Consider the following 27,746-nt stretch of genomic DNA (forward strand, 5'->3'; position numbering starts at 1 on the left):
TTTGTGAACAAATGATAAGGTATTACGTTGGAAAATAGAATCGAAACGATTGACAAATTGCACAGCGAGTTTTGTAATAATGAACGTATTCAGTTTATCCTCGAACGGATTTTTCCTCGAATAATTCGCGTTTCAATCGCGTTCAGAGTAAAATTTATCGCGGCTGTTCTGCCCCATTTTTCTCGTGTAAGAAATGGTTCGACGGAATTCAACGAGTGCTAATAACGAGAGGTGTGTTTTATTGCACGCTGCTCATGAGAAGTATTGATTGGCCGGGCCGTTCGCCAAAAGCTTAATTTCCTGTTCTACAATATGGATGACTTGCTCCCATTGATTTTTAAGATATGGAAATGGTAATTTGACGAGACAAAGATAAACAAGCAATCTGAAAGACTTACGCCTATATATATATACATCACTTTGGATATTTTTTATGTCTTTCCATATTCAAAATAAATAAACATTTAGAAATAATGAATAGTATTTTATCGACTCTTTCGTTATAAAATTATAAATCCCACGAACTATTATAAAGGAAATTAAATTCAAAATTCAATTTTCCTTTACGGATAAAAATTACATGGTAACATTAAAGAGAGAAGAGAGAAACAATTAATAATTATCGACAAAGAAAATCGATATTTCGAATTCGTCGAGTCAAAAATTTAATCTTATTAATAACAAAAAGATCAAACCCGTTGTTTACAAAATTGAAATTTCTTGTTGCAAATCCTGTTTCGCAACGCGTGTATCGAAATAGAAGGAAAGAGAAGACAGATCTGTTGCGGTGGTGGAGGAAGTGAAAGAAAGAGAACTAGCTCTTTTTTCAACCAGCTCGCATCACGAACGACGTTTGCGAATCCCGAAGAAAACAAACACTTGAAAATGAAGTAACGCAACTGCCGAGAAGTTTGCAAATGCTGGGGCTATTCTCACGCGTACATATATGCACAGGCGGAGATAAGAGATGGATGCGTCTTTGAATTACGAATGATCCTGTCTGGGAAGTTCGAGACCAGGCAAAGTTCCACGAAAATTTCCGTGAAAAACATCCGCGGGTGGGGAGATGCGTCTCAAATTTTTCAGCCAGCCAAGCCGATTTTAATAAATCTCCCCCGCTCTGGGGATATTTGTTATGCGGGCAACGTGCATCTTCCATATCTGTCCCGAGATTTTCGTTTTTCGGGGACGAAGATCACGTTCGAGTCGATATTTTTATTTCTGAATCCCCTTGTATCGACGCTTTCCAAATATTCCAACACGCGGAATAATACGGAATTTATTTAAATCGTAATTTATCATTTATCACAATTGGATGAAAATTAAGTAAAATAATTTTCTCGAATCGTTGGAATAATTAATTGAAGGAAGTTGGAAATTCATTCGTTCGTATCGTTGGTGGGAGATCTTGAATCTTAATTACGCGTGATCGAACTTATAAATTTGAATTAATTTTATCTGCAAGTTGTACATAATCGCGAGCCTCGACGATCGATCGACGCCTGATCCCGTTGAATATTAAACGGGGGCGAAGAAAATGAACTCGTTTTCGGGTTGATATTACGGAGATATATATCGTGGAAGAAAGTCCGTCTGTCTGGAAACTTAGATAGGTGCGTTGTAATTAAGAAGGTGCGAGCAAGTAATGAAACGGCTTGGGCGGATGAAGTTTAAGTCAAAGCTTGGAGAATTCGAGTTTAATGATGTATTTCAACTTCTTGGAATATCATCTGTTTAATTCAGCCAATTAATAGTGAGTTATGACTCCGTTCCTTTACAAGCTTCCTATTGCTTTAAAAATGATTAAAATCATCGTAATCCCTAATTAAATTGAAAGTATTCAATCTCTTCTCGTTAAAAATTTGCAAAACCCTCGATGCTCTCTAATTTTTTTCTCTTCGAAGAGGAAATGGTAAAAAACCTCTTCGAAGGCGAGGAAAAATCTTAAATCGAAATTTAACGTTTATCATCGCAGATTCAAATTCATCCATCCAACCACCGAAACATATCCAGAATGCGATACACGACCTGTCTGGAATACTTCGAAACGAATATCCACGCGCGTTCCACGTGATAAAGTATATGGAAACCGTAGTTATGCGGAAAGGCTGAACCGGAATTCGTAAATGCGCTGCAGAAAGTTATTTCAGCAATTAACAACAGACCGCACGCCGTATCGAAGATTCATTTCGAGCAGACCGAGGATAAATGCGTCCTCCTCTCCCTCCCCCCTCGTTTATTTTCCCAAACGTACCCAATTTGTGAGAACAGGTTCATTAAAACTACGTCTAAACTATATTGATCGCTTTATGCGCTTTCCAAATTATGTTTCGAATTTGGATCAAATTTTTCTTTTTCCATTTCATTTGGAGCAATTTAACTACGATAAAATCTGTTCGTATTTCTATAACCTAATCATCCTTTACTTTATATTCGCCATAATTTCGCGATATAATAGATGTTTCTAATGTGTTTCTGGAAAAAAATATCGAAATATTTCATAATTAATTTTTCATAAACTGATTATTCTTATAATTCGTAATCTCACGATTCCTACAACTCGACACGACGTCTCTGTGACTTGTTTATTCGTATAACAACGAGCAACTTTAAAATTTAAAATAACAGTCAGAAAATTTTGTATTTTCTATTTATAAAATCCACGGGTATATAATTAATCTCATTTAAGAGAGGGAGAAAATATTCAACAGAAAACAAGATCCACAGTGCTCGTAAGTTAACAATCATAATTCTAGGGAAAATTTTTTTCTCACCAGGATATTTTTCATTCTTCCGATCGGTTACAATTCCCCCAAATTTTCCACCCTCGCCTCCCGTTTTTCCACCCTCTCTATTTAACCCGAGTTTCGCTGATAAATCGACGAGGCGGTTCCACGGGCAACGTGGGAGCTTTAAATTTTCTCGTCTTCCTATGACAATGGTGAAGAAACTGGAAAGAAACGTGGAAGATAGGTGGAAAAAGATTAAACAAGCAAAAAGGGGCAAGATAAATACCGGTAAAAAAGGAGCGAGATGCAAATTGTTCGGCTATAAGTCGAAGATTAAATTTCTTTGTGTAAATGCGAAGTAAAATGGAAAATTTTCGAAAAATCTTGGAAGAATCGCCATCAAATTCGTCGTGCTATAATTATACTTAAAAGGGTATTTCCAAAAAGGGTATTTCCAAAAAGCAAAAGATATAACTTAATTTAATTTTTTATCATTCAGAGACAAACGACGTGGCAAAAATCATTGAAATTACTGTTCTACCACGAATGAAAGCATTCTACGCGATTGAATCGTGAGATGAGATAATCTCTTGCGTGTTACTCTCCCCATTTTCTCCGTGAATCATCTCCTGTTTCGACACTCGCAGGTAAAAAGAAAAAGGAACGTAAGAGGAGGAAAAACCGGATCTGAAATTCCGATTGCGTTTCATTCGGGGGGGAGAAGAGCTAGAAAGCCCCCTCCTCCCGTCTGCGCTATTGGCGATTTGTAATTTGATTATCGAGGCGCAATTCCTCCATTGTCATCGGCCTGCGACCGCCTACTCCCTTCCTCCGCCCGGAATTCAATTTTTTAGTTTCTCCTAGAAGGGAAGTGCACAGTCCCAGCGGCACGAATAAATATTAAAACTCGATAAGGCACCACTTCGCCCCTTCCTCGTTTGCATATTGACTTTGACGTCTAACAAGGTAGGGTTACGTGGAAACTACTCGGAAAAGTGCGGAACGCCCTGTAAATTGATCGAGCACGGGAGGCGCATACGGGAGAGAAGAATTCTCGTGAAAGCGAGAATTTCTTTTCTCGTTGTTTTCTAAACCTGTAAATTTATTTCAGTTTGTTTTAAAGGGGAAAAAGAACAAAAAGATAAATAGAGAATACAAATCTCTTCTAAAATGGGTGGTCGTTTATTTTTTTAAGATATTATTGTTTCAAGATTGTATTTTACAGATTGGAATAATATTTGAAATTATATTATTATACAGGTTTTTAGCTAATTAATTAGAGAGACTTGGAAATAAGATTACTTTATTTTATATTATAATTATTTTTATGGGATGGGAATTTATTACTTGTTGAATGATCATATTCTTTTATTGTTTAATTTTTAAGTAGCAAAATATAAATGGGCTTTAAAGTCTTAGACTCTTCATCCCAGTTTTATCTTCCTTTGCTTTATACACTTGACAACTAGCTTCTAAAAAGAGAAAGAGCACCTTTTCTGTAATTCCTTTTCTTAACTGATTTATATTTTTATGCAAAAATTCGAGCAAAAAAGCATCTGAAAATTGTTTTAATTTCAATGGACTTCGATCATTTGATCTACGTGTATTCTTATTTTTAAATCTTTTTTTGTAGTTTCCATCCAACTACATATTTAATTCTCATAAATTTCACGAGATAAAATAACGTTTCCAAAACGTAACATACCCGTGATGTATGTGTAAAATTGGGATTTCAGAGGTACACACTATGGACAAAGTGACTGAGCAATGGTACAACACGACAGAGTATTCGAAACAAGCGACCACAACCGTGATCAACGTATCGTATAATAGCGAAATTTCGAGTGGAAAATTGAGAACGAGTCATGAAGAATGTTCAATCAACTTTCGTTATCGCATCATATCGTTAATACGATGCTCGAAAAAATTTTTAATTTTAAAAACCAATTTCGAGCGCGTCAAGATTTTAATCACGGTGGTGGATTAAATTCTGATTAACCATTGTCGAACCGTTAAAATTTCAAGATAGAAGATCAAACTTATCCTCTCCACCTCGTGAAAGGTGGAGAAAGAAAGATAAAGGAAATTAAGAATAACTGTATAAAATACCGTTCTTCCTGGAGGGAGACAATTAAGTAAGTAAGAAAAGCGATAGCGTTAAGGTGAAATATAAGGAAGGCAAGTGTGGGGAAAAAGGTCTAAAGCCGAGGTCATCCGATAATCCAATTGAGCACTTTCCCATGGAAACGACGTCTCTAAGGTTTCCCTTGGAGGAATCACTTTCACGCCGATAAATCGATCCAACTTACTTGAAAATGAATCCATACCGTATTAACGATGGAGGGGGTCAACGAAGGAGGGGGGATCCTGTTATACCTGGCTAAAACTTTCCTTCCTCTTTCCTTCACGAGTGTCTACGTGCAGATAAAAGCCTATACCCTCCCCAGAAAATAGGAAGGGGAGGGATGCGGAGGACCGTTTCCTTGACCCCGATTCGAAAACTGATGAAATGAACGTAAGAAGCGGGGATGCTTTCAGAATCCATTATTTCATTAATGATGCAAATATCGGATATACGACCGTGTTTCGTATCGAAGAATCGATGGACTGGAAATTTGTTGCTCTTAAAGGTATCGAGGTATATCGTCGCAGAGAAAAAAAATTGGATAGAAGGTTAATTTAAGTAACGTTTGTAGAATCATTAATTCCTCGATGAATAAATATTTCTAGAACCTATATGCACGATACAATATATTTAAGAATATGCTTGTTATGCATAATACAATATAATTGAATATCAGGATGAACTTTTAATCTGACTTGTATATATAAATATATAAGGCTTGTTGAAACAAGCATGATCCAGAAATAAATTTGTCGTGCATCCACCATAGTTGCACGCCCGCGAAATTCAAATTTTTATCAGTTTGATATTACAATTGAAGAATTGAAATTTTTAATCGATTTCGATTAAATCAACCGAATATTGAAAATTTAAAATTGTTCACGAATTTTATCATATTTTATTCGAGAAAAAAAAATAACGGAATCTTTTAGTTTCGAAGAAGTAAAGGAACAAGTATGAATTTGTTCTCACCCTTGCGAGAGGGTAACGGAAATTGGGGGAGCTATATGTTTTACGGTTTCTGGGGAGGATTCGATACGAATTGGTTTCCTGAAAGATCATTTTCCTTCCCTCGGTGTTATACTTCTGCCTCTCTATATGGCTTTCTCGTTCGACCATCGATAATAATGAGTTGACACCATGCTGCAGACGTAACGTCAATGGACTAATGGACATTATCGGTAATTGGTTTCTATTGGTTACACGTTGGAAATTGTGATTAGATATAATATTCAAATTATATATACAATACCTTTTTTTAATTCGACAATTTTTTGATTGTTAATAAAATCTTAATTTAACACATCTTATAATATAAATATATCATAAGCTATTATTTTTTTAAATAATTTATAAATCGATTATCCGTTTAATTCTGGTAGAGAGGTAAGTGAAACTTGATCCGCAAAAATGCGAGAGTAGGTACTATTTTTTTTAAAAGAGGAAAGGTTAAATATGAGGTCAGTTGAAAGGTCGGTCCAAGTTTATAATATTATGCCTTTGTAGAAAATTATTTATTCGAGATATATTCAAGAATAATTTTATTAAAGAACGTGCAACAAGAATAATTTATAACCCTTTTCAAAAATTGATTTCGAATTAAACTATTGATGCAATTGTACGAGCTTTTAAGCTATTGCTAACGCTATAGTCTAACAATTGCTTGCTATTTCCGTGTAATTGCCCGTATTCAATTATTAATTACGCACATACATTTTTCCGCGACAGATAATTTGCAACACATTCTTTTCTTGCATCGCGATAAATGGCCCCCGCGATATAAATTTCTATGGCCCCGTGAAAATTTCCAACAATTACGTGTAAAAACGAAATAAAAAAAAAAAAAGAAATTGCACTATATTCGATTCGTGACCTAATTCCTAGACGTAATTTCGACTTAAATTCCCAGTATATGTAAAAAAAAAAGAAAATATACAAATAGAAAAATTTTACCTAAATTCTGCAAAAAGATCGAATTGATTGCGTAAAAAGAAAAGAGAGAAAACAGAACTAATGGCTGTCAATTTTATCTTTTATATAAAAGATACCAACAAAAAGATATTCTAAAAATTTTTAACCTTCCTTCTTCTAATTTCAACAAACGTTTCATCCCTTGTTATACAACAACGTATTAGTATAATTTTTACGAATCCCACTACGTATTCAACATAAATTTCTGATCTAAATCGAATCACGAAGCTACAACTAATCTCGCAATAAAAGAATTATTCGAGGATCATTTTCCTTACGAACCCCTCCCGAATTTCGTTATAATAAGGACCAACGTTTAATCCAATTTCTTCGCTCAATAAACTCGCGCCACCCTCCCTGTCAAAACTATACAACCCATTCTCACTTGGACAATTTATTCTGCTCTAACGATTTTCAATCCCCTTGTGTTAACTCGCCGTTTTCCTCTTCCTCCCTCCCTCCCTCTCTCTCTCGATCAAGTTAAGTCCGCGTTACGAAACTTTTCCACCGCAGTTGTACGCGAGTGACCAGAAATTCCGTGTCACGAGCACTTTTCGCGGTTATCCTCGCTTCCTTTCGAGTTTTTCATCGGGGATTCGGGAAACGAGTTTTCCCTCCCCCTCCTCCTCGGCCTCGAGCCTTTATCCATGCCGAAGTTACACGATGCAGATCTCCTTCCAGTGTTAATGCACTTTCGATGCCCTCTCGAGTTTGTTTCGATCGATCCGGAGGAAAGGAAAGTTTGTTCGAAGGAAGAATAGAATAATATAATAATACGTGTGTGTGTGTGTGTGTATATATATGTATGGGTGGTGAGATAAAGAAATTGAAATTGTATTTTCTGAAAGGATCTTCTTTTGAGATACGCAAAAGAATGTTTGACGATTGAATAATTTGTGATACGCGATATTCAATTTTTTCAAAAAGCGGGTGGAAATTCGATTTAAATAATAGAAATAAGGGGGAAAAGTCTCTTTCGAGCAATTTAATTTCCGCCCGCGGAGGAAAAAATCTTTCCGTGTAAGGAAAGAAGTGAAAGAAATTTCTCATTTCCAGCCAGCAGCTTAGTTAGAAGTTGATCTCCTTCCAGCTTAAACTTGGAGAGAATCGAAAAGCTGGAAAGTCAATAAAAGTCCCGGTCACGGGAAGCTGATAACAGAGAAAATGCTTGAACGTCGATAAATATCCCGCGAAAATTATCCTGTTTACCGAGTTGGAGGATCTTTGGCCCGTAGGAAAAACAACGAAATTCCGTCTACGAAAACAGAAGTCGAATTCTCCGTTCTAATATCGATTTCCTCTCCCCTCTCAAAAAAAAAAAAAGAAAAGACAAAAAAGCGAGATAAAGATAAAGAAGATCGTCGTCGAGATCGGTCAAAATAATCAAAGACTTTTTACATTCGAATCTCAAGATATTTCATCTATCATCAATAGCTTATTCTTGTTTTTATTAAAATACACAATTTTCTATTTTCTCATAATAATAAATATTTTATTATAAAGTTAGAATCAATATATAAAGATGTTCAAGTTATTTTTAATCATCTATTAATTTATTTAACGATTATTGCGATAAAGATTGTAAATTTAACCATGAAACCTTCGACGATAATCGATCATTGTCCATTACCACATCTCCTCGAATCATATTGCATTATTTCACGGCCGAGTTACCTGTGTAAAACCTCGAATCAAGAGGAAGCAAGAGAGTCATTTTCTCGGTGAGATTGTTGATGATGAGAGAGGGGGATGAAGAAAGAAGAAGGCAGGGGAAGGAGGCAAAGTAAGAAATATACGTATAAAGAAAGGGATCGTCGTGTAAACGTGTCTTTTCGAGAAGTGTGCGCGTCGTCTTATATAAAAGATTTCGTTATGGCGTAAATAACCGCCATTATTACAGTCTCGGTATCGTTATCAAAGGAACTTTTCGTTCTGTTGGTTATCGCTGGCCGAGAAATGAGATCGGGTTAAGAGGCCTCCTTAAGAATATTAATCCTTTTGTGGAATTTTTTTTTTCCTTTTCTTTTTTCTTTTTTTTTTTTTTTCTTCTTTTGTTCAGCGAAAATTCGGCTGAAAACTTTACCTCGAAATTGTTTCAAATTTTTAGATTTGAAGCATTCTTTGAATCGAATTATTATTATGAACCCCTTTCAGATTTAATTTAGAAAGTTTCTAAATGTTAAGATTAATTCTCACATTTTTTTTTTTACTTTCAGGTGTATATATTTATTTCGCATCGAACAATAATCGTCGTAATAAAATCGATTCATGGACGATCATCACACAATTAATATGATAAACACAATTACAAATGAAAAATTTCACTTTTACACGATACCAATTTTTACAGGAGAAGAAAAACGCGATCCGATCCTACAGAAAAAGGAAGAAAGAATCGTCGCGTGTTCACGTGACTCGCTCGCGTTTAATTAACACGGCCAAGGAGAAAACTTTCGAGCCGGAGGGGGAGGTAATTGAATCAACAAGATTCCCCCCCTCCCTCATCCCTCCTTTCCATGACTATGACGGTTGAAATTGCTTTCCTCGACTCAAATGTGGTGAAAACTCGCGTGGACCGCGCGATGAAAATCGAGAAGAATTTTAATTGCCCCCCCACCGCCTTTCTTTTTGGCCACGAGCAAAAATTGTTCAACTCGGACGGAACGAAGAGGGGCTCGTCTCTCTTTTCCTATTCTTCGCTCCACGTTAGAAAGAATTGTTAGCACGAGCTCTAGGATCGAATATTTTTCTTCGAAAAACTCCAGTTTGATCGTATTCTCTTCTTTGTTCTCTCTCTCTCTCTCTCCTTTTTTTTTTCAATCCCTCCGTGCATCCCTCCTTCCTTCCCCTCCTCTTTTTTTTTATCACGGAAAGCGCATCTCCCACGATGGTTTCGTGTTTTGAATAAAATACGCGAGCCGAACTCGGTCGGTATTATCTGCCTCTCTTCTGGAAGAACGCACGTCTCTTTCCAGTCGGACGGGTTTATCTCCTGTCCGCTTATTAACCGCCATTTCCACTGTCCCGTGTACGCGCGTTCAGCGTGCGCCGCTACTTAACTGTACCGGGTGTCACAGGGAAGATAGAGCCGTCAACCTAGAGCTCGGGTTGGGACGTTAACTCGATCGGTTAAATCGGATGCGTCGGATTGGACGATCTTGCTTCTATTTTTTTTTTTTTTTTTTTTTTATATTTGTGAGAGAGAGGAATATAACGGGGAGAGGGAATTATTTGTTACAATTGTTCAATGATTCGAAAGTGATTAATCGAAAGAGGGATATTACGTTTCTGGATTGATAAGTTGATCGATTTTATCGATCGATACGAATCAAAATCCCGTGAAAAATTTACGGGGGGAGGATAAAAATCTTGGTTTCGCTCGGGGGAGGGGAAAATTCCGAAACGAAATTTTTCATTTTCGACCGTGTGTGTACATCGTTCCCGGAATATCCAACGCCTTTTAGCCTGGGATCCTGTCATTTTATAGTTGGGAAAATACCCAATTTACCGTGAAAGTTTCAGGCAACGCGGCAACAACTCAATTATTTTCTCTGATGCGGGGGAGGGGGAAGGGAGGGTGTAAAAAGCCAACCGTGAAACGTCGAGTCTCGCGTCGTGTTTAATCCATTTTTCGAGGGGAGGGAGGGGGGAGAGAGAGAGAGAGAGAGAAAGAGTCGAAGAAACCATTTTCCTTTGGTTTCCCGAATCGAGGGCCCCCTCCCAAAAAAGGAAAAGAAATTCGAGAGAGGGTAATTAATAATAAAACTCGCGATAAAACTCGAGATAAAAAGTTTCCCTTCTCGTTAAAATCGAGCAGATATAAGTTGGCTAAGGTCGATTTAAATTACAGAGATGTACACAGGTTATAAGCTTGAACGAATCTTCGTGTTATTTGCTGTTTCCATCCCTCCATTATCCGAATCCCCCATTTATTACACCCAACTTTGGCTACGTTTAAATCGTATCGCGTTAAAACTGCATTAACGTTATAATTGCGATCGATTTACGTTAAATGGAGAAAATAATGTTTCCGCGTTAAACGAGCATTTTTGAAAGTAATTTTATTCTTTTGCTTTTACGATATTATTCATAGTTGGCAATCGTTTCAAATTCGATGCTTTTTAAAAAGCATCCCGTATCATCTCTCTTTTGTTGTTAATCATTTTTACTCGTATATATTACAAAGCGTGTGACTTAAGAAAGATGAAATTTCTTCACAGTCTATCTTCGTGAACGTGAATCCATGATTATCAATAACCATCTTTTATTATTTTCAAAAAAATTTTCCAATTCCTTTCACCTCCCACTTTTACCAAATCGAGTCAAATTTTTGCTTGACTGAATCGAAATACGAATCGTTCGAAATAAGATTCAAAGAATCCAAAAGAGTTCGTCATTCTCCTTTGTCCGAAAGGGTGGCTCGTGGAAATTTCAACGTATCGCGATTAGTATGATAAGGTTGACGTCACGACAGCCTCCTCGTGAGAATTAAGGATGCCAATCGGGTTAGGGGAGGGGTAAATTCAATATTTACACTGGCAGAGAAACTCGACGGTAATCAGACCGCCGAGTAATTGGTAACGTTCCCTTCTCAAAGGGGAGGAAGGCTGGTGAAATGGCCGGCTCACCAGGCCATGACCGTCTCTTCCAAACCCCTCGAAAATCGCCCCTGGACAACTTTCTATTCGTCACAACCGTGCACCGGCTAAGCACGGTTGATAACATCTTGGAAACGATAACTCCTGTTGCGTTTTAACATTATTCCAAGTCTCGATTTCTTCTTTCATAATTTTCGAACAAGAAATATGCTATTATTTGACAAAGAAATAAATTTTCTGTCAGGTGGAATTTTAGGAAATGAATATCAATGATTTAGGTTTAAGTTATATTTGGAACGAGAAATATTTTATCATTCGACAAATAAATAAATTTTCTGTTAGGTAAAATTTTAGAGAAGGAATGTCAATTTAGATTTAAACGACGAGTTATATTTGGAACGAGAAATATTCTATCATTCGACAAATAAATAAATTTTCTGTTAGATAAAATTTTAGAGAAGGAATTTCAATTTAGGTTTATATTTGGAACGAGAAATATTCTATCATTCGACAAACAAATAAATTTTCTGTTAAAATTTTAAAGAAGTAATGTCAATTTAGATTTAAATGACGAGTTATATTTTTCTTTATATAAGTTCTAATCATACATTTTCGATTGAATGAACGAATGAATTATCATCAAGCTGATCAACTATCCGTGAATAATTATTATTTTCAAAATAAAGGGGAGAGCGGTTCGCGTGAGTGTAATTCGCACAGCGAGAGACGTTAATTAACTGGTCTATCTCGTCCATTGCTAAGTGTTCTCAAGTGTTATGATTACGAACGTATTACCGGCGCTACAATCGGTGGTTAATTAGCATCACGCGATAATAATGAAAGCGCTTAAATGCTGCGATGAATATTGATAAATCGTCCCCGTTTTCATTTTATCTTCGAGTTCATCGAGTTTGTTCATCACGAACAAATATTGGAAGAAGAAATATTTCTTCTCTAAATTATTTATAAAAATATTTATCATCGGATATCATTGTGATTTTATTTGAAAAAAAAAAAAAATTCTTTCGCAACCAGAATTAATTAATATAACCGTGTAACGATTGCATTACGATACGATAATAATCTTCTTGATACAGTTCGCGGTTAAATTAAGCGAAGCGTAAAAGAGCATCTATTTTGTTTGAGCGGAACGTATGATTATCGAGGCGCAAAGATAAGCGTGCATCGATTACACTCGAAGATAATCGCTCGAATCTAATTTTGTAATTTTGTAATTTAACGTGAAAGAAAGATTCCGAGGTTTAACAACGCTTGAAAATGATAATATCCAGGATACGAATATTTCTTACGTAAATATATATTTGTAAAATATCCTTAATAAGTCTATTTAAATGAATTATTTATATATAATTTCAAAATCAACAATCCTTCTCTCCCAATAAATAAACTCGATATTAACTTGATTTTAACGAGCAACTGTAATCAAAGATTCAAAGATTTACCGATTAAAAGAATCGGCTTATGTACGAAAGATCCAATTAATTGTATCAATATTTTGTTTTTTTTTTTTTTTCATACAATTTTTACCATAAAACGAAATTTATTTAAAACCAAAAACGGCCCCCTCGCGGGGGAATAAAATCGTTAGAGGCCATTTCTAACCATTGCTCCGCTTGTTTTTTTTTCTTTTTTCCAGTTTTGGTCCGCCTACGTTCCATGCGGTGCGGCACAGTTGAACGCTGTTCAACTTTCCTTGGAACAGATCGACGTGATCCGCCGCCTCGCCGAGATGAATGCTCAACATTTAACTTTGGTTACCTCCGTAAAAGGTGAGCGTTTCGAACTTTCGATCCAACGATACGGTTTTTAATTGCAAACCATTTCGCTCTGGAAAATCTGCATTGTGGAAAGTGCGTGGTTTCGAATCAAAGTTGAATTTTATTGGTTTTAACCGTGCATGGTTTGTTTCTTTTTTTTTTTCCCCTCCTCTTTTTTGTTTTTTTTTTTTTGTTCGATCATGAAACAATTTTTCGATTCAATTTCTCGTCCATCGATTTAAAATGTGAATTAATAAAATCGTTTACGTTATTTTATTAATTTCTCTCTCTCTTTCTCTCTCTCTCTCTCTCTCTGTTCAAAATGTATAGTGAATTAGTTTTAATTTATTGGTACACGTCTGTGTATTTGTAAAGTCCATAAATTGCAAAAAATTTATTATAGGAAAGAAATTGAATTTTTTGAATAAAATAAAAAGTACAAAGAATTAATGGATGTAAATATGCAAAAGATAATTTCTAATTAAACAATTGTTTTCAGGATCTTCTTTTTTAAAAGAAATTAAAAAAAAAAACAAAATTGTCTTGCAAAGATAATCTATTCGTTTTAAATTTAATTAAAGAATTATAAAAAAAAAAAAAGGAATATAAATATGTTGCACGACTATTTACTACACTTTAAAATTATATTTTAAAGATTGAGAATCCGGTGAGATTTTCGTTTCGCGAATGTGAAACCCTAAGAGATTTAAGATACGTTCGATTCCATCCACGTAAAAAGTATGGTGGGAAGATAAAGTGTATAAAGTGTATATATAAAGTGTAACTGAAATTTTCTAGGAACGAGATAGTCTCGAGGAAAATTGTAACACGGAAAGATCAAGGTGTACGTAATGGTTCAGACAATATTTATCAACCATGATTCCCTAAGGTTGCTGTAGACATAAAAGATGCAGCTTCATAGCGCTAAGATACAGAAAAAGAATCGAGACTTACGTTTCCGTGAACGTACAATGCATTATCACGGATTTCGAAAGATTTATAATTCTCTGTTTCACAAAAGTGGAAACTGCATCGCGAGATGTGGAAACTTCGAAACATTGTTCCTTTAATCATTGATTACGCGTTTATGGAGGATGTATACTCTGAATAATGTTAAGAAATTTAGGAAGAACGAAGAAATTTTAGATTTTAAAAGAAAAGGATACTAGCGCCACTACTGGCTATTAACTATTAAGATACGTATATTTATTTATTTTTCTATTTGTGCATTTGATCGTTTTTATTGCTTTTTATCGATTTAAAGTTTCTTGATAATTGAAAAAGTAAAAATCATGGTAGACAAAGATGCAATTACGATCGTTTGATGATGTAAATTAATAATTTCGAGGAATAATAATTTCGATCGTAATAACAATCGATAGTGAGGAATTTTCAAGTTTGAGACATTGCTACTTGTCCCATTGATAATTAGATCGCTTAGAAACGGTGTACCAACTGTGAATAACAATGGATGCAACAGAAACGACAGAAACTAGGCAGAAAGTTTGCTCTCGAGGAAACTCGAGGGGACAAAGGAGATCTGGTATTAATTGCTCGAGCAAGTATCATTCAAGAGAAAAGTAATTATTGGTTCCAACTTTGTGACACCGTTTCATGATTCGTAGCTTTACCGACAGTTGGGAAAAATGTTTGCTTATCGGCGGTTACTTGATAATCAATAAAAATTTACCTTCCTGCAAAATTTTAACGTTATTTCCTTCGATAATAAAATGAATCAAATATGTAGAGCGATTCAAAATTCGAAATCTATTTTAAAAGAATACGAGTAATAAGAGGAAATAAGAGGACTCGAGATGTTCGAGTCTTCTTGCCAAGAAATTTGGAATTTTGGCTTAAGATTATATCTCTCTCTATTATTATATCTCATCGTTCATACAAAGCTATGCTGACATTTGTGGCCTTGATTGAGCATCACAAATTTTTCTTTTATTTGAGATGATAAAATGAAAAAAAATATTATTGCTCTTTGATAACAATTAACAATTAACAAAGTTAACAATTAATCAATAAAAATATCAATCAAAGAAATTAGGAAAAAAGATGAACTTATTCTTTTCAGTCTGAATTCTTTTATTTAATGATCCTCCTCGTATTTAGAAAACAACGCAAAAAAATAGCAAAATAAAATTTTTATCAAATTCATTGATATTCATAATTTCAATTTCATATTCAATTTCATACGTCGCAAGAAACCGATTCTGACACGTTCCATCAAACGGATACCAATTTGAATAGTAACAACTGGCTGTCAAGAAAATTATATCCACGATGCTCCCCACGATTGCATCAATCTATCCGGTTAAAATTCCAATTCCATCAAAATCCTTATTCAAAAACATTATTCGACCAAGTTTTATTTAATTCCCCATATTTCCGTTCTCGCATCGGTCTCGACTTCAAGAATGGACGAATACGAAAGGAAAACGCGCGTAGAGGCCCGAAAAGACAAGTGAAAAGTTCCTTTTTCCGACCTCGATTCGGTTGGCGAGAGTTTCTTCGGCTTATGAAAATGGCTGACAGCTTTCCAACGGGGGAGGAAAAGGGAGAGAAGAGAGGGGGGGGTTACTTGTCGCCCAAACTTTTACAAGTTTCCTCGCAGGTTATAGACTCTTTGCTTTTTTGTTTTCAGCCCCTCCCCCCTTCCCCCGGTAAATTTCCAAACTTTCTTTGGCGAAAGAATCATTTTGTATTTCTTGAAAGAAACGAGGAACTCGAGTATTGTTTGACTGAACAATGCTGGATAAAGAAGGGAATTTCCTGCTTGCGTCACGAGGGATTTTGTATTTTTAATGGAATTGCTTTAGAAGAGGAGGTAGGTGGAAGTAGGTGGAATAATGTTTTCCAACGGATGTATCACCGATGTGCGTGAAAATTATTATTATTATTGAAATTCTGCTACATTAGTTAAAAATATTCTTTAAATTACAATTAATAAATATTAATTTCGCAGGTTTCCAATTATTATTATACGAGCTAAATAATCAAAGATCCAAATAGTTTTTTAAAAACGTGTTGTTAATTTAGATTAAAGAAGAAGATTAAAGTAATTCTTTCTCATTCTGAAAAAAATTGAACATAATAATACACCTGATGAAGGATAATTAAAAAATAATTTCGAGATCACAAATTAACCCTCGCCTTCAGTAATTTTTTTCAAAATTAAAATTCTATAAATATAAATCCATAATAAATATTAATAATCACGATTTGGCGAATCTTTCAATGAAAAGTTAAAAATTAATTTTTAACTGATTAATATTCGAAGCATAAAAATTTAAAGTCAAAGCGTCTTAAGAAACGAAAATTCGTTTTAATGTTATACTTAGATGAATGCTACAATTGGCATATAATGTTCTTTCAAAAAAGAAGTTTCCACGATCAAGACTTTCCTCCGGCAGAAAACTGCCCCAATATTCCTCTTAAATTTTTCATCCCTATTTCTTACTCCTCAAGAGGGGGGAACAAAGTCGAATAAAATTTAACAACGAAAATCCAAGCTTCGATGAACGGGTCAGTATAATAGTATTATTCGAAATTGTTACGCGTCATTTTAAGGTAATGGCGGATTCTTGGAATTTCGCACATTTGTATTTGAAGTTTATAACCTACTTACATCTTGAACTTTGTATTTGAACTTCCGAATAGAATGGAAACGGACGTTTCTGCCCCGCTCTTGTGTTGAAGTTTCTAACTAAATTACAAGTGTCAATTTGTTATTGACATTGATACATATGTATTCGTGTATGGTTACTTGTAAATGTATTATTGATTTCCCGTGTAATTGACCAAGTCCACATTGTTAAACGGCTTTAATTAAAACACATTTGTGCGAGATACTATTCATTTTCTAAGGTGTGTGGAAACGAAAAAAATAAATAAATAAATAAATATAGGATTAAAGGTGTAAAATGTAATACTTTTTGCATATTTTTATTTTAAATTTTCCATAAATGCTCTATTTAAAAAGTATCACATTATTTTCCTTAATCGAAAATTTGAAGTTTCAACAAATTAAAGAAAATATTCTTGAATTATAATGTAATTGAATTAAAGAGACAAACTTCCAAGGCACAACTTGTCTCAAGAATAATTATCATTTCCATTATTTCTTCCCATTTCAGAAATGAATACAAATATAGAAGAGCAAAGGAATATTATGAATCATTGTACAAATTCAAAAAAATCTACAAAACACCAGAAATCTATCTCACTCAATTTCGCAAACACTATTTCTCTAAATACTCTTACTCCATTTATCCCAATACGGGATAGGGAAATGACTGCACGTTCGAGAAACGGCATTTTCCTCCCCATATTCATTACAAATGGATAAACGTCGACAACTGAGGAAATTTCGTTGGGCACGAATTCCATTGCGTGCTCACGCCGCGGCAAACGTAAAGCAAAGATCGCGTTATGCATGCGCCGTCGCAGAAAAAATGAGAGGAGCGCGCCTTGTTGTAAAAACTTCTCGCGACGAGTAACCCCGCTCCAGAAAACTGTCGGCCATTTTCATAAGCTTGAGAAAGTTGGGCCAAGTGGGAGGGCGAAACGAGGTCGAGGGAAAGGGATGGAAAAGGGAGGTGTGATTCGTGGCGAGGTGATCGGTGGTCTAAGATCTTGGAACGCTTGCCTGTGCCGCCATCTGCATCAACCTGCATACTGATCAGGAATACCTTACTTTGAATTGGCTTTGGAACGAATGGAGGAAAATATAAGATTCTTTTCGCGATTTCACTTGGACGCTCTTATTGTAAATATTGGGGAAAAGGAATGACATTTAGGAAATTTTGCTTGGATTATTTATAGAGTAATTTTTTAAAAGAGTTTTTCCATTCGTTTCTGATTACTTTTCTCGTGGATTAAAAGGATTAGATTAGACTTTGGGTCAAATTCCTACGAGTTGAGGTTCAAAAAAAATACAACGGAAGAAGTCAAACCATCGCGTAAAAGTAAAAGACGCGGCTAAAAGTAACGCATTCGCAAAGAAATTCCTTCCCTGGAGAAATCGAATTAGGAAAGAAACTCGATCTCTTTGTCTTCTTTTTTAAAAGATTTTCTTTCTTGAAAATGAATCATCGTCTTGGAAGGAACGGAGTTTTCTAAATATTCTTTATATTTCGCGATGAGAGAAGCAACGAATAAAAAAGTAAAAATAGAGAATAAGTGAAAAACGCGAAGAGTGATATTTTTTTCGTATGCGTAGGTCTCATCGAGGCTCATCGAGAAGGGAAAATCGCAAGTCTTATAGGGGTGGAAGGTGGTCACTCCCTTGGAAATTCCTTGGGTGTTCTCAGGACATTTTACGGCCTGGGCGCGAGATACCTTACCCTGACGCATGCTTGCGACACTTCCTGGTGAGTACATTCCATACCACTTTTGAAATATCCAAAAATATATATATATATTTACACGGTTGTAAATATTGTTTAGATAAAAATGGAGCACAATGATTTCGTTATAATTCTTTATTATACGGGAATATAACTACCACGTGTGAACAAGGGTGAATATTTTGCGAAAAATTTTTTATTTTGACAAACTGACAGCCAACACACATATTAAAAAAAGAGAAATTAAAATATATCTATGGATATATCTAAAATTTTATGGAAAATTAAAAATAATGTAAGAAAATGAACAAATTTTATGGTACGTTACATTTTTTTATAATTTATTTCTTTTTTCTTTTTTTTTTTTTTTGGTATTTCTTCAATTCAATAAAATTTTTAATATATTTATAATTATTCTTATAAAAGTAAAAAAAGTATTTTTTTTTATGATTATTCTAAATTATATTTAAAAAGGAGCGAAAAAATAATTATTAATATTTAAAATAAGATACAAGATTTTTATTTATTCGAAAGATATCCTCATCGAGTTCGTTCTTATCATTTACTTTATATTCTGCAATTATAGTTTCGAATTATGACGTTTGGATAAGCTAAATTGGAATCGAAATTTATTACAATATTCCGTGAATAGAATTGACTAATATGGTAGATTTTTTTTAATTGCTTTCTCTGTTATAATATCGGTCCATTAATTAACTATCAAAATATATTCGGAATACCGTCAGGATAAATTGATAATCTATTTGAGATTCCAGAATAATTTAATTAACAATTAAATTATAATACAATGCAATTTCATATCGAAATATCCTCATTATAACGATCAATTTAATTTTAGTATCTATAATATAAATCGGCAAAATTTCTAAAAAAGATAGATTCACTTTAGCGAGTGAATTAAATAATTTATTCATTTGCATAAATTAATTTTGTCAAGTAGGATGAAATTGTATATTTCTTAAATTTATTTTAAAGTTTTATTCTTAAAATTATTATCGTTACTTGCGATGTAGTAAAGTTTAAATATTCATCGTTCAAATTTGTTCCTATAATGGTCAATGAAAATATGAAATAGATTTATCTTATTAAAGACTTCCCTTCTTCTCTCTATCAAAATCTAATCGATACTTTCCTTTTGATAACACCATCGTTAAATCAAAAATTAAATAATAATAATAAATACTAAAATTTTATTTATCCTATAAAATTACAGTTTACAAACTATTAATTTTATTTTTTACATCTTTCCTTCTTATACTATTCCCTTAAACATCTTATAAAAATAACAAGAAAACCAAAGGATGTACGAAAGAAAAATGGCATCGTTATCGGCACCGAAATCTCGCATTGTCTCGTGTAAAAACATTTGACTCGGCCAAATGATCCTTTTCCATTTCAATTAATTCGAAGAAACTTCCACCGTCTCGCAGCTTTTGCCGGCCACTTTTTCTAACCGCTTTGTAACCGTTTTCGTCCAAGAAGAAAGAAAAACCCGTTCCCATGCCCGATCAGGTTGAAAGAGCTCGAGGAGCAAACCGAAATCTCGGGGAACAGAAAATTTCCACTGTCTCAGAGATTTCCCTGCCGAAACCCACATCCCCCTTACGAACCAAACGTAACCAAAAGAACTTTGTTTCCTTGAAAGGAAACGAAAAATACATCTTATGGTTTCTCTCCATTCTCCAAAAATTCAAATTTCAAGCGAAATAATAATCGTGTAGAAGATTCCCTTCGATGTTTCGATTTTTCAAAATTGTATCGCAAATTTTAACCCACATTCCCATTATGAACCGAGCAAACAACTTTGTTTCCTTGAAAGGAAACGAAAAGTACATTCTATAGTTTCTTTCCATCCTCCAAAAATTCAAATTTCAAGCGAAACAATAATCGTGTAGAAGATTCTCTTCGATGTTTCGATTTTTCAAAATTGTATCGCAAATTTGTTTTCTTGAAAGGAAACGAAAAGTACTCCGTTTCTATCTCATCCTCGACACTATGGTTTCTCTCCATCCTCCAAAAATTCAAATTTCAAGCGAAACAATAATCGTGTAGAAGATTCCCTTCGATGTTTCGATTTTTCAAAATTGTATCGCAAATTTTAACCCACATCCCCGCAAACAACTTTGTTTCCTTGAAAAGAAACGAAAAGTACATCCTATAGTTTCTCTCCATCCTCCAAAAATTCAAATTTCAAGCGAAACAATAATCGTGTCGTGGTTCAATTTCGATTTTTCAAAATTGCATCGCAAATTTTGTACGAAATCCCTTGATAAACTTACAATGGTGTTGGTGTAAAAATTCGAACGGAATCGAAGGAAGAGTTTCATTTGCAAGGGTCACGGTATCGTGAGGCGCATAAAACTTGCATCGAGAATTCACGTCCTCGAGAATCGGCCGATTTCGAGTTTCCGCCCAAGGAGAAAATAATAAGAAACTTTGCAGCCTGTAAATGCGAAGGAGGGGATCCCCGGGAGATTTGGGCCGGGGAATTTTCGTTGAAATATAGCGAGTGAAAAGGAAACCGTAGCGAAGGGAACTTTTTCTGCGTGCAATACGGATTGAGACACGAATGAAAGAGATTTCTGAGAAGGATCAACTCTTCTCGTAAAAAGGAATCGGTTGTACGACGATAGGAGAATCTTTGAGACCCACATCATTCGGTCCAGTTCGTTGCTTGGATTGGATCTAGGAAGGAGGTTTCGATATTTGATTCTCGATATTTCGAGGTTGTTATAAAATTAACACGAATGATTTAATGGAATTCAAAATACAATGGTAATATTCTTGCACTATTTTATTCGTTTATATTATTTATATAGTAATTGTATATCAATTACAAATATGAATTTCTCAGAACAGAATTTCTCTTTCTAGAGCACCAACTGTACGATTTATAATTTCATCTTTAATTGGAACTTCGTTAAATTAACATATTTAACCTTCCTCTATCCAATAAAAATAATCAATACGAACGAAAGGCAGAAAGAAATCCAACAAAAATAATCTCCTTTAAAGTGAATTATACATTTCACTATAGACAAAATAGACAGAAACTGGAGAGCAGAGAAGAAATATCGAAAATCGAGCTAGATAAGACAAGTTCCTTTCGGACACCAGATATCATCCCCCCTCCTCCCCTTCCCATCCCTTCCTATCGGGCATCAATTTCACAGAGAGGAACACACTTCTCGAAAACAAAGAGCAGCAGCAACTTCTTATAAAATATATCCACACGCAACACGACCCACATAGCTCGACGCAGTCCTTCCCGCCATTAAGTCGACTATAATTCCACGGAGCCGGAATTTATACTCTCCGCGGTGTTTCCACGAGGAGGAATCATCCCTCCTCCCTCTCTCTCTCTCTCTCTCTCTCCCTTCCTCCACCGATTCGCGGACGCGAAAACGTATACGACACACCGCGGCCGATATCCTCGTAAGCTCGTAACTAACCGGTTTCGGGGGCGAAAGTATCGAGGGACGACAATAGTCTCGCGACCCGATTCACAGCCTTTCAATCCTTGCCTAGTTTATGCGCCCCTCGACGCACCCACTCCACCTCGCCGCGTAAATAAGAAACTCTGCCGAGCAAATCTCTCGCTTTCGACGCCACGAGTATTTTATTTTTCCTCGAAACGGATCGGCGTAATGCACGGATAAGGGAATAGGTAAGGATATGATATCTCGAGGAAACGTGAATTCCGTTTAATGGAATTCAGTTTCTCTGCTCGGAAGACGAATCAACGGCGAGGGGAGGTGGAGGTGGATTTGTCGAGGCTTACGCGGAGATAATTGGATTCTTTCTTTCTTTCTTTCTTTCTTTCTTTCCTTCTTTCTTTCTTTTGCCGACGATCGATAAGTCGTTGATCGTTGCGTTTAGAAATTGTGCAAGGTGTTGGAGCGAGAGGATAAATAATGAAATATAAAGGGGGAATAAAAAAAGTATCGGTATTTTTTTTATACGAGGTCAAAAATTTCAATTGTACGTAATTAATGGAAGGGTAAAATTTTTCGTTGTTTGTTTGATATTGGTAATTGATAATTCAATTTTTCTCTTTTATTCTATATATTTTATTTGAATTAAGAAAAAAAGAACACCATCCAATTCTTCTCCTCGATCGAATAATACCTCTCTTGAATAATAAAAAAAAGAGAAAAAAAGGGAAGAGGAAGAGATATACCCATTTGCATCCCTCCCCCTCCCCCGTGGTTATCACCAAACCACTCGTTTCATCGCGACAATGGCCGAATCGCTTTGGAGAATGTGTTCCATTGGCCTAACATCAATTCTTAGAACCTCGCCACTCTCTCTCTCTCTCTCTCTTTCTCCCTTTCTTTTGTCTTCGTCCCCCGAGACCGTGAAGACGATTGGATTTTCCGCGGTTCTCGATGACGAGGAGTCCTCGACATCCCCCTTCTCCCACTCGTTCCTTCCAGAACGAAGGAGACAAGCATCGAAGTGAGAATCGAGAGAAGAAAGATTACGCGGGTCGGATTAAATTTTCTATAGGTTCGATCTTCCGTTTTACCCTCTCCGCAATACTACCCCTTCTACCAAATTGTCCCCTTTGCGCTCAGGAATCGCTCTTCAATTCGCGATGATAAATTATTATTGTCGATTTTTAAAACGATTCTCGACATTCTTGAATTATTTATTGCTGTTTTAAAACGGTGTAATTTATTATGTGTACGATCTGTAATTTATTTTAATTCTAATAATTTGAGAGAAGGTGGTATTTGTGTTTGACGGTATTTTTTGTTTAGTAAGTAAAATCTCTTCGTTGAAAAGAAATTTGTATGGTTTTTTTCAGATGTTTTAAATTGAGATCAAAGTGAAAAGTTTAAGGAATAATTTAATAATTTGTTCAATCGTTAAAAAATTCATAATAATTAAATAGGGTAAAAGTTAAAATTAATTATAATTTTTTATAAGATATTATAAGATATATAAGATTTATAAGATATTATATCTTATAATTTTTTATAAGATATAATTATAATTCTTAGAAAGAGAATTTTCCTTCCTCTTTCAGATATTATTATTATTATTATTACGTTGATTGATACAGAAGAAATTCGTAAGAAATATTATCGTTACAATTTCAAAGTACACTATTAAATTCAATTTATTAACTGTTTACCTCCTATCTAAAATTTCCCTCTGGTGTTCCTGTTTTTCGATTTATCAAGGAACAGGTCGAAATTTATAGATATCTAGATCTATCATTACAAAGGAAAGATCAGACAGTAGGGAGAAATCGACACGTGAAAAATGTTATCGGTGTTTCACCGAGTGAAGAAAAACGAAGGCGTGTGTATTGAAAAATTATTGAATTTTCCGTCCGGTTTTTCGCGAGAGGAGAAAAGAGTTTTAACAGACATTTTCTTGGCAGGGCAGTCTGTTCAGTTGGCGAGACGAACAGTACCCAGGATACGACGCCGGGCCTCAGTGAGTTTGGAAAGGTGAGTTGACAAACATTATCACGAGATAATATAATATTTTTCATATTTTATTTTAATTTAATTGTCCGTTCTAAAAATTATTTCAATGGAAATTTTTAATTTCGAAAATAATTTTTCATTTGATTTCTTTCGTTCAAATAAAATAAGAATCTCTAAAATAATTTCTTGGATTAATACAATACACTGATATATTTATAATTAATGTATTAAACATTATGTATTAAACATAATGTATTAACACATAATGAATTAAAAATAATATCAACAAAAATGTTGGACGTATTTCAGAATTTCGTATGAAATATCATAAGATTAATAAGCTTTCATTCCGTTTATATTCCATTTATAATGTTTCACTTGAATATTTTCTGCAGTTTGTTGAAAATAAACGGGCAAGATATCGAAGAACGATCGGTCGATCGATAATCGATAAACGATATATTTTTATATGCAATGTGCTACTCCCACGGTGATAAATAATAATCAATGAAAAGCGATCAATGACGATGCGCGCTCTATTTATGCCACGATTCTTCATTCTTCTCCCAACTTATGAGCGCGTGACCCATTTTAATGGAATCTCACCGCAAACTTTCACACCGGTAAAATGGAATCGAACAGGATTTTCCACCCGAATTTCTAGCACACGAATCCCAATATATCGATAAAAGGGAAAGAAACGGGACCAGAGAGAGAAAGAGAGAAAGAAAAATCAGAAAAGAAATATATAAGAAAGAAATGGAAATAGATAAAGTAATGAAACTTTTGAGGGGAACTTATTCTTGTTTTGTTATTAAAAAATTCAAAAAAGTTTGCATACGTTTATGTTAAAAAGAGAAAACGTGCATTCTTTTTATTAGATTCATTGCGTAGAAAAATTAAAGAATTTATTAAATTGTATTTTAAATTCTATATTCAAAGATCTTCTATAAAAAAAATTTATTGCAACGAATTTTTATATATATTTTAATAAACATTTCTTTGTCAAGATCAAGATAGAAAATTAATTTGCATAACGGCCACAGTGTGGAACGTAATGAATCGCGGCACGCAGGAAATGACAACATCGATCGTCATTGATATCCACAAATTATATATATATATACACGTATACATAAATATCGATTTAACGGAGTCGTTTTCCAGACACGGAGCGGAACGGACGCGTCGCTCTTTGCTCTCTGCGCAAGAACGTTGTATCGTTTAAGTTAAATTAATTAATTTTGTGCAACTATAATTATAAATTAATTAATTATCGCGACGCTATATGTGAAAAATGAAAACAACGTTGTGGAAGAACACGAAGGTACTTCAATATTTCAACTTAGATCACATCTTAATAAAAAAAAAACGATAAAGTGAATATACGACATACGCATTCCCATGTAACTATATTGCTCGCATATATTTTACATATTTCGACGTGTAGCATCCGTATGAATATCGAATGAATTCGATTTCAGATCTCCAACACACAAATCTGGGACTCAATTTTTTCCATCGATCTTGCAAAATTTTTACCTTCTCTCTCTCTCTCTCTCTCTCTCTCTTCCATCATAAAGAAAAAAAAGGAAAATTGTTGAAGAGAAAGAGGGAGAGACGAAGGAGGAAAAAGGGAAGAAAAGAGTTGGAAACGCAAGGGAGGCAAACGAGAACGTAAATCAAATAAGCCATCTCTGCTATCTTCCCCCACCACCCTTTCACCTACCACTACTCCCACCCCCTCCACCCCTAATCTTCCCCCTTCTTCCGGATACTCGTCCTTCCTCTCGTTTCTTTTCCTCCTCGACCACCCATCCCTCGTTCCTCCTCCTCCTCTCATTTACATGCACATACACAACCACCACCATCGCGCCCCGACCACCACAATTTCCAATTGTGTATTCGCGCGCGCAAACACACGAAAGCCACATCGCCAGACACGGCTCGATTGTTCGAGCGCGCACCTCCCCCTCCCTCCACACTATATCGAAACAACGTCGGTACAAAATCGTTATTGTGCAGGCACACCAACCCTGCCAGACGATTTACTACAAAATTCCACTAATCTGAGGATTCCAAAGCTATTCCGTTTGTCTTGTTTCTCCCCTTTCTCTCGCTCTCTTCCCCTTCTCCCCCTTTCCCGTGCACACGAAACCCCGCGTTACAGGGATACACGGGGGTTGAAAAATAATTTTCGTGATGTAACCGAGTTCCACCACCGAAAGGATTTTCCCTTCTTCTCCTTCTTCCATGCTAACCCAATATCGCGTTTTGTCTCTGCGATATTGAATTCGACCGGTTCTCAATAGTGCAGACGCGTTACGTAAACGGGTAACACCTTGGTCGAATAAATCGTTGAGATGTAATCTATTATTTCGTTTGCACAATGTTTCGTATCGAATCTTTATATGATATGAAAATTCAAAAAGAAAAATTCGATTCTCGTATACGCGTGTCGAAGAGATAGTCAAAAGTTTATAATTAATTCTAATAATAATAAAAGGACGTGTTGAAAAATGTAACGTGAAAAAAATATCGTTCAAATTGTTATCAAAAGTCACAAGTTTCTCTCCAAGCAGATACAAAAATATATCTCGCTTGGGGAAAATTTACTTCGAATTTCCGTTTATTATTCAATAAGTTTATTATTCACGAGCCATTGCTTTATCACTCTTCTATTTATTTTTTCGATCAAATGTCGCGAGCCGCCACTTTTTATTTTTCGTATACAAAAGAAATACATCGAGGAACAAGCTGGAAAGAAAAACTTGAGTGGAGAGAAGCGAGGCAGGGAATCGCGGTATCGGCCAGTATCCGCAATTTGTCGATTCCGCGTAAAAGGGGAAAAAAGGGAGGGGGGAAAAAGGCTGAAAACGAATACTTCCACGGTTTGGTTTGAAAAATGATCCGGAACCGAAAAATAAAGGAAATCGACATGCTGAAAATCCTACGATCTCCGCCTATTTATTTGTCCCCGTGCACAGAGTTTCGCGCCCCGATGCATTTTTCTCATTTAAATTCGAAGCTATATCTTCTACATACACGGTGGACCAAATACATATTTGGAGAAACGATTTCGATGTGCATGTGCACTCGTACGCGATATCTACAATATTTTCCCCCTCCCTCCTGTTCCTTTTCTATCTCGTTCTTCGATTACATACTCGTATCGCCTATGCTGGTATTTTTCCTGTTGCCTTTCCCGATCAAACACACGTGTCTCTTTATAGGATGTTCCGAGAGGACGTAGTTCTCGAAATGGAACGCAATTTTTCGCGATAAACGCGTTGGAGATGCGTTATTATATTATTAATTTCTGAAAGATTAGATATGGAACGCTCTTTCGTAAAATTGTATAAAAATAATATTTTTTTTTCGTAAAATTTTTTTAATATCGAAATAAAAACTCGCGTGAAACGTTATGGTGAAACGTAGGGAAAGAAATTACAGTAAATGTATTTATATTTTACAAATATAAATAAAAAAAGAAAACAGACGCAAGATTCTTCTTCTGCGAATAATTGAATTATTCCAACGGGTTGACAAAAATCTCGTTTATTTGCCGCGTCAATCAACTCCTGTATGTACGTACGGTTTTAAATACATATTCGTTGGGAGGGGAATGTGTGCGGAAAAGCGGTGGTAAATCGATGGAAACACCTCGTCCCCGTTGTCTCTGCAAAATCGCGCGTGCCGGGGGAAAAACGAACATCACTGGCTTCTTAT

At 35.2% G+C, this 27,746-nt stretch overlaps 1 protein-coding gene across 1 annotated transcript in view; it reads left to right on the forward strand.

The window, feature by feature from the left end:
* The window catches only part of LOC122713528 (dipeptidase 1-like), a 155,856-nt gene that overhangs the window by 113,213 nt on the left and 14,897 nt on the right, over positions 1 to 27,746 (forward strand). The window contains exons 6-8 of the mRNA XM_043934084.1: positions 13,081 to 13,213; positions 18,429 to 18,579; positions 23,969 to 24,038. Of these exons, the coding sequence (XP_043790019.1) occupies positions 13,081 to 13,213; positions 18,429 to 18,579; positions 23,969 to 24,038 (354 nt within the window). The remainder of the gene's footprint in view (positions 1 to 13,080; positions 13,214 to 18,428; positions 18,580 to 23,968; positions 24,039 to 27,746) is intronic.

Source organism: Apis laboriosa, unplaced genomic scaffold (assembly GCF_014066325.1).
Source record: "Apis laboriosa isolate Shangri-la unplaced genomic scaffold, ASM1406632v1 scaffold24_cov149, whole genome shotgun sequence".
NCBI classification, from domain to species: Eukaryota; Metazoa; Arthropoda; class Insecta; order Hymenoptera; family Apidae; genus Apis; species Apis laboriosa.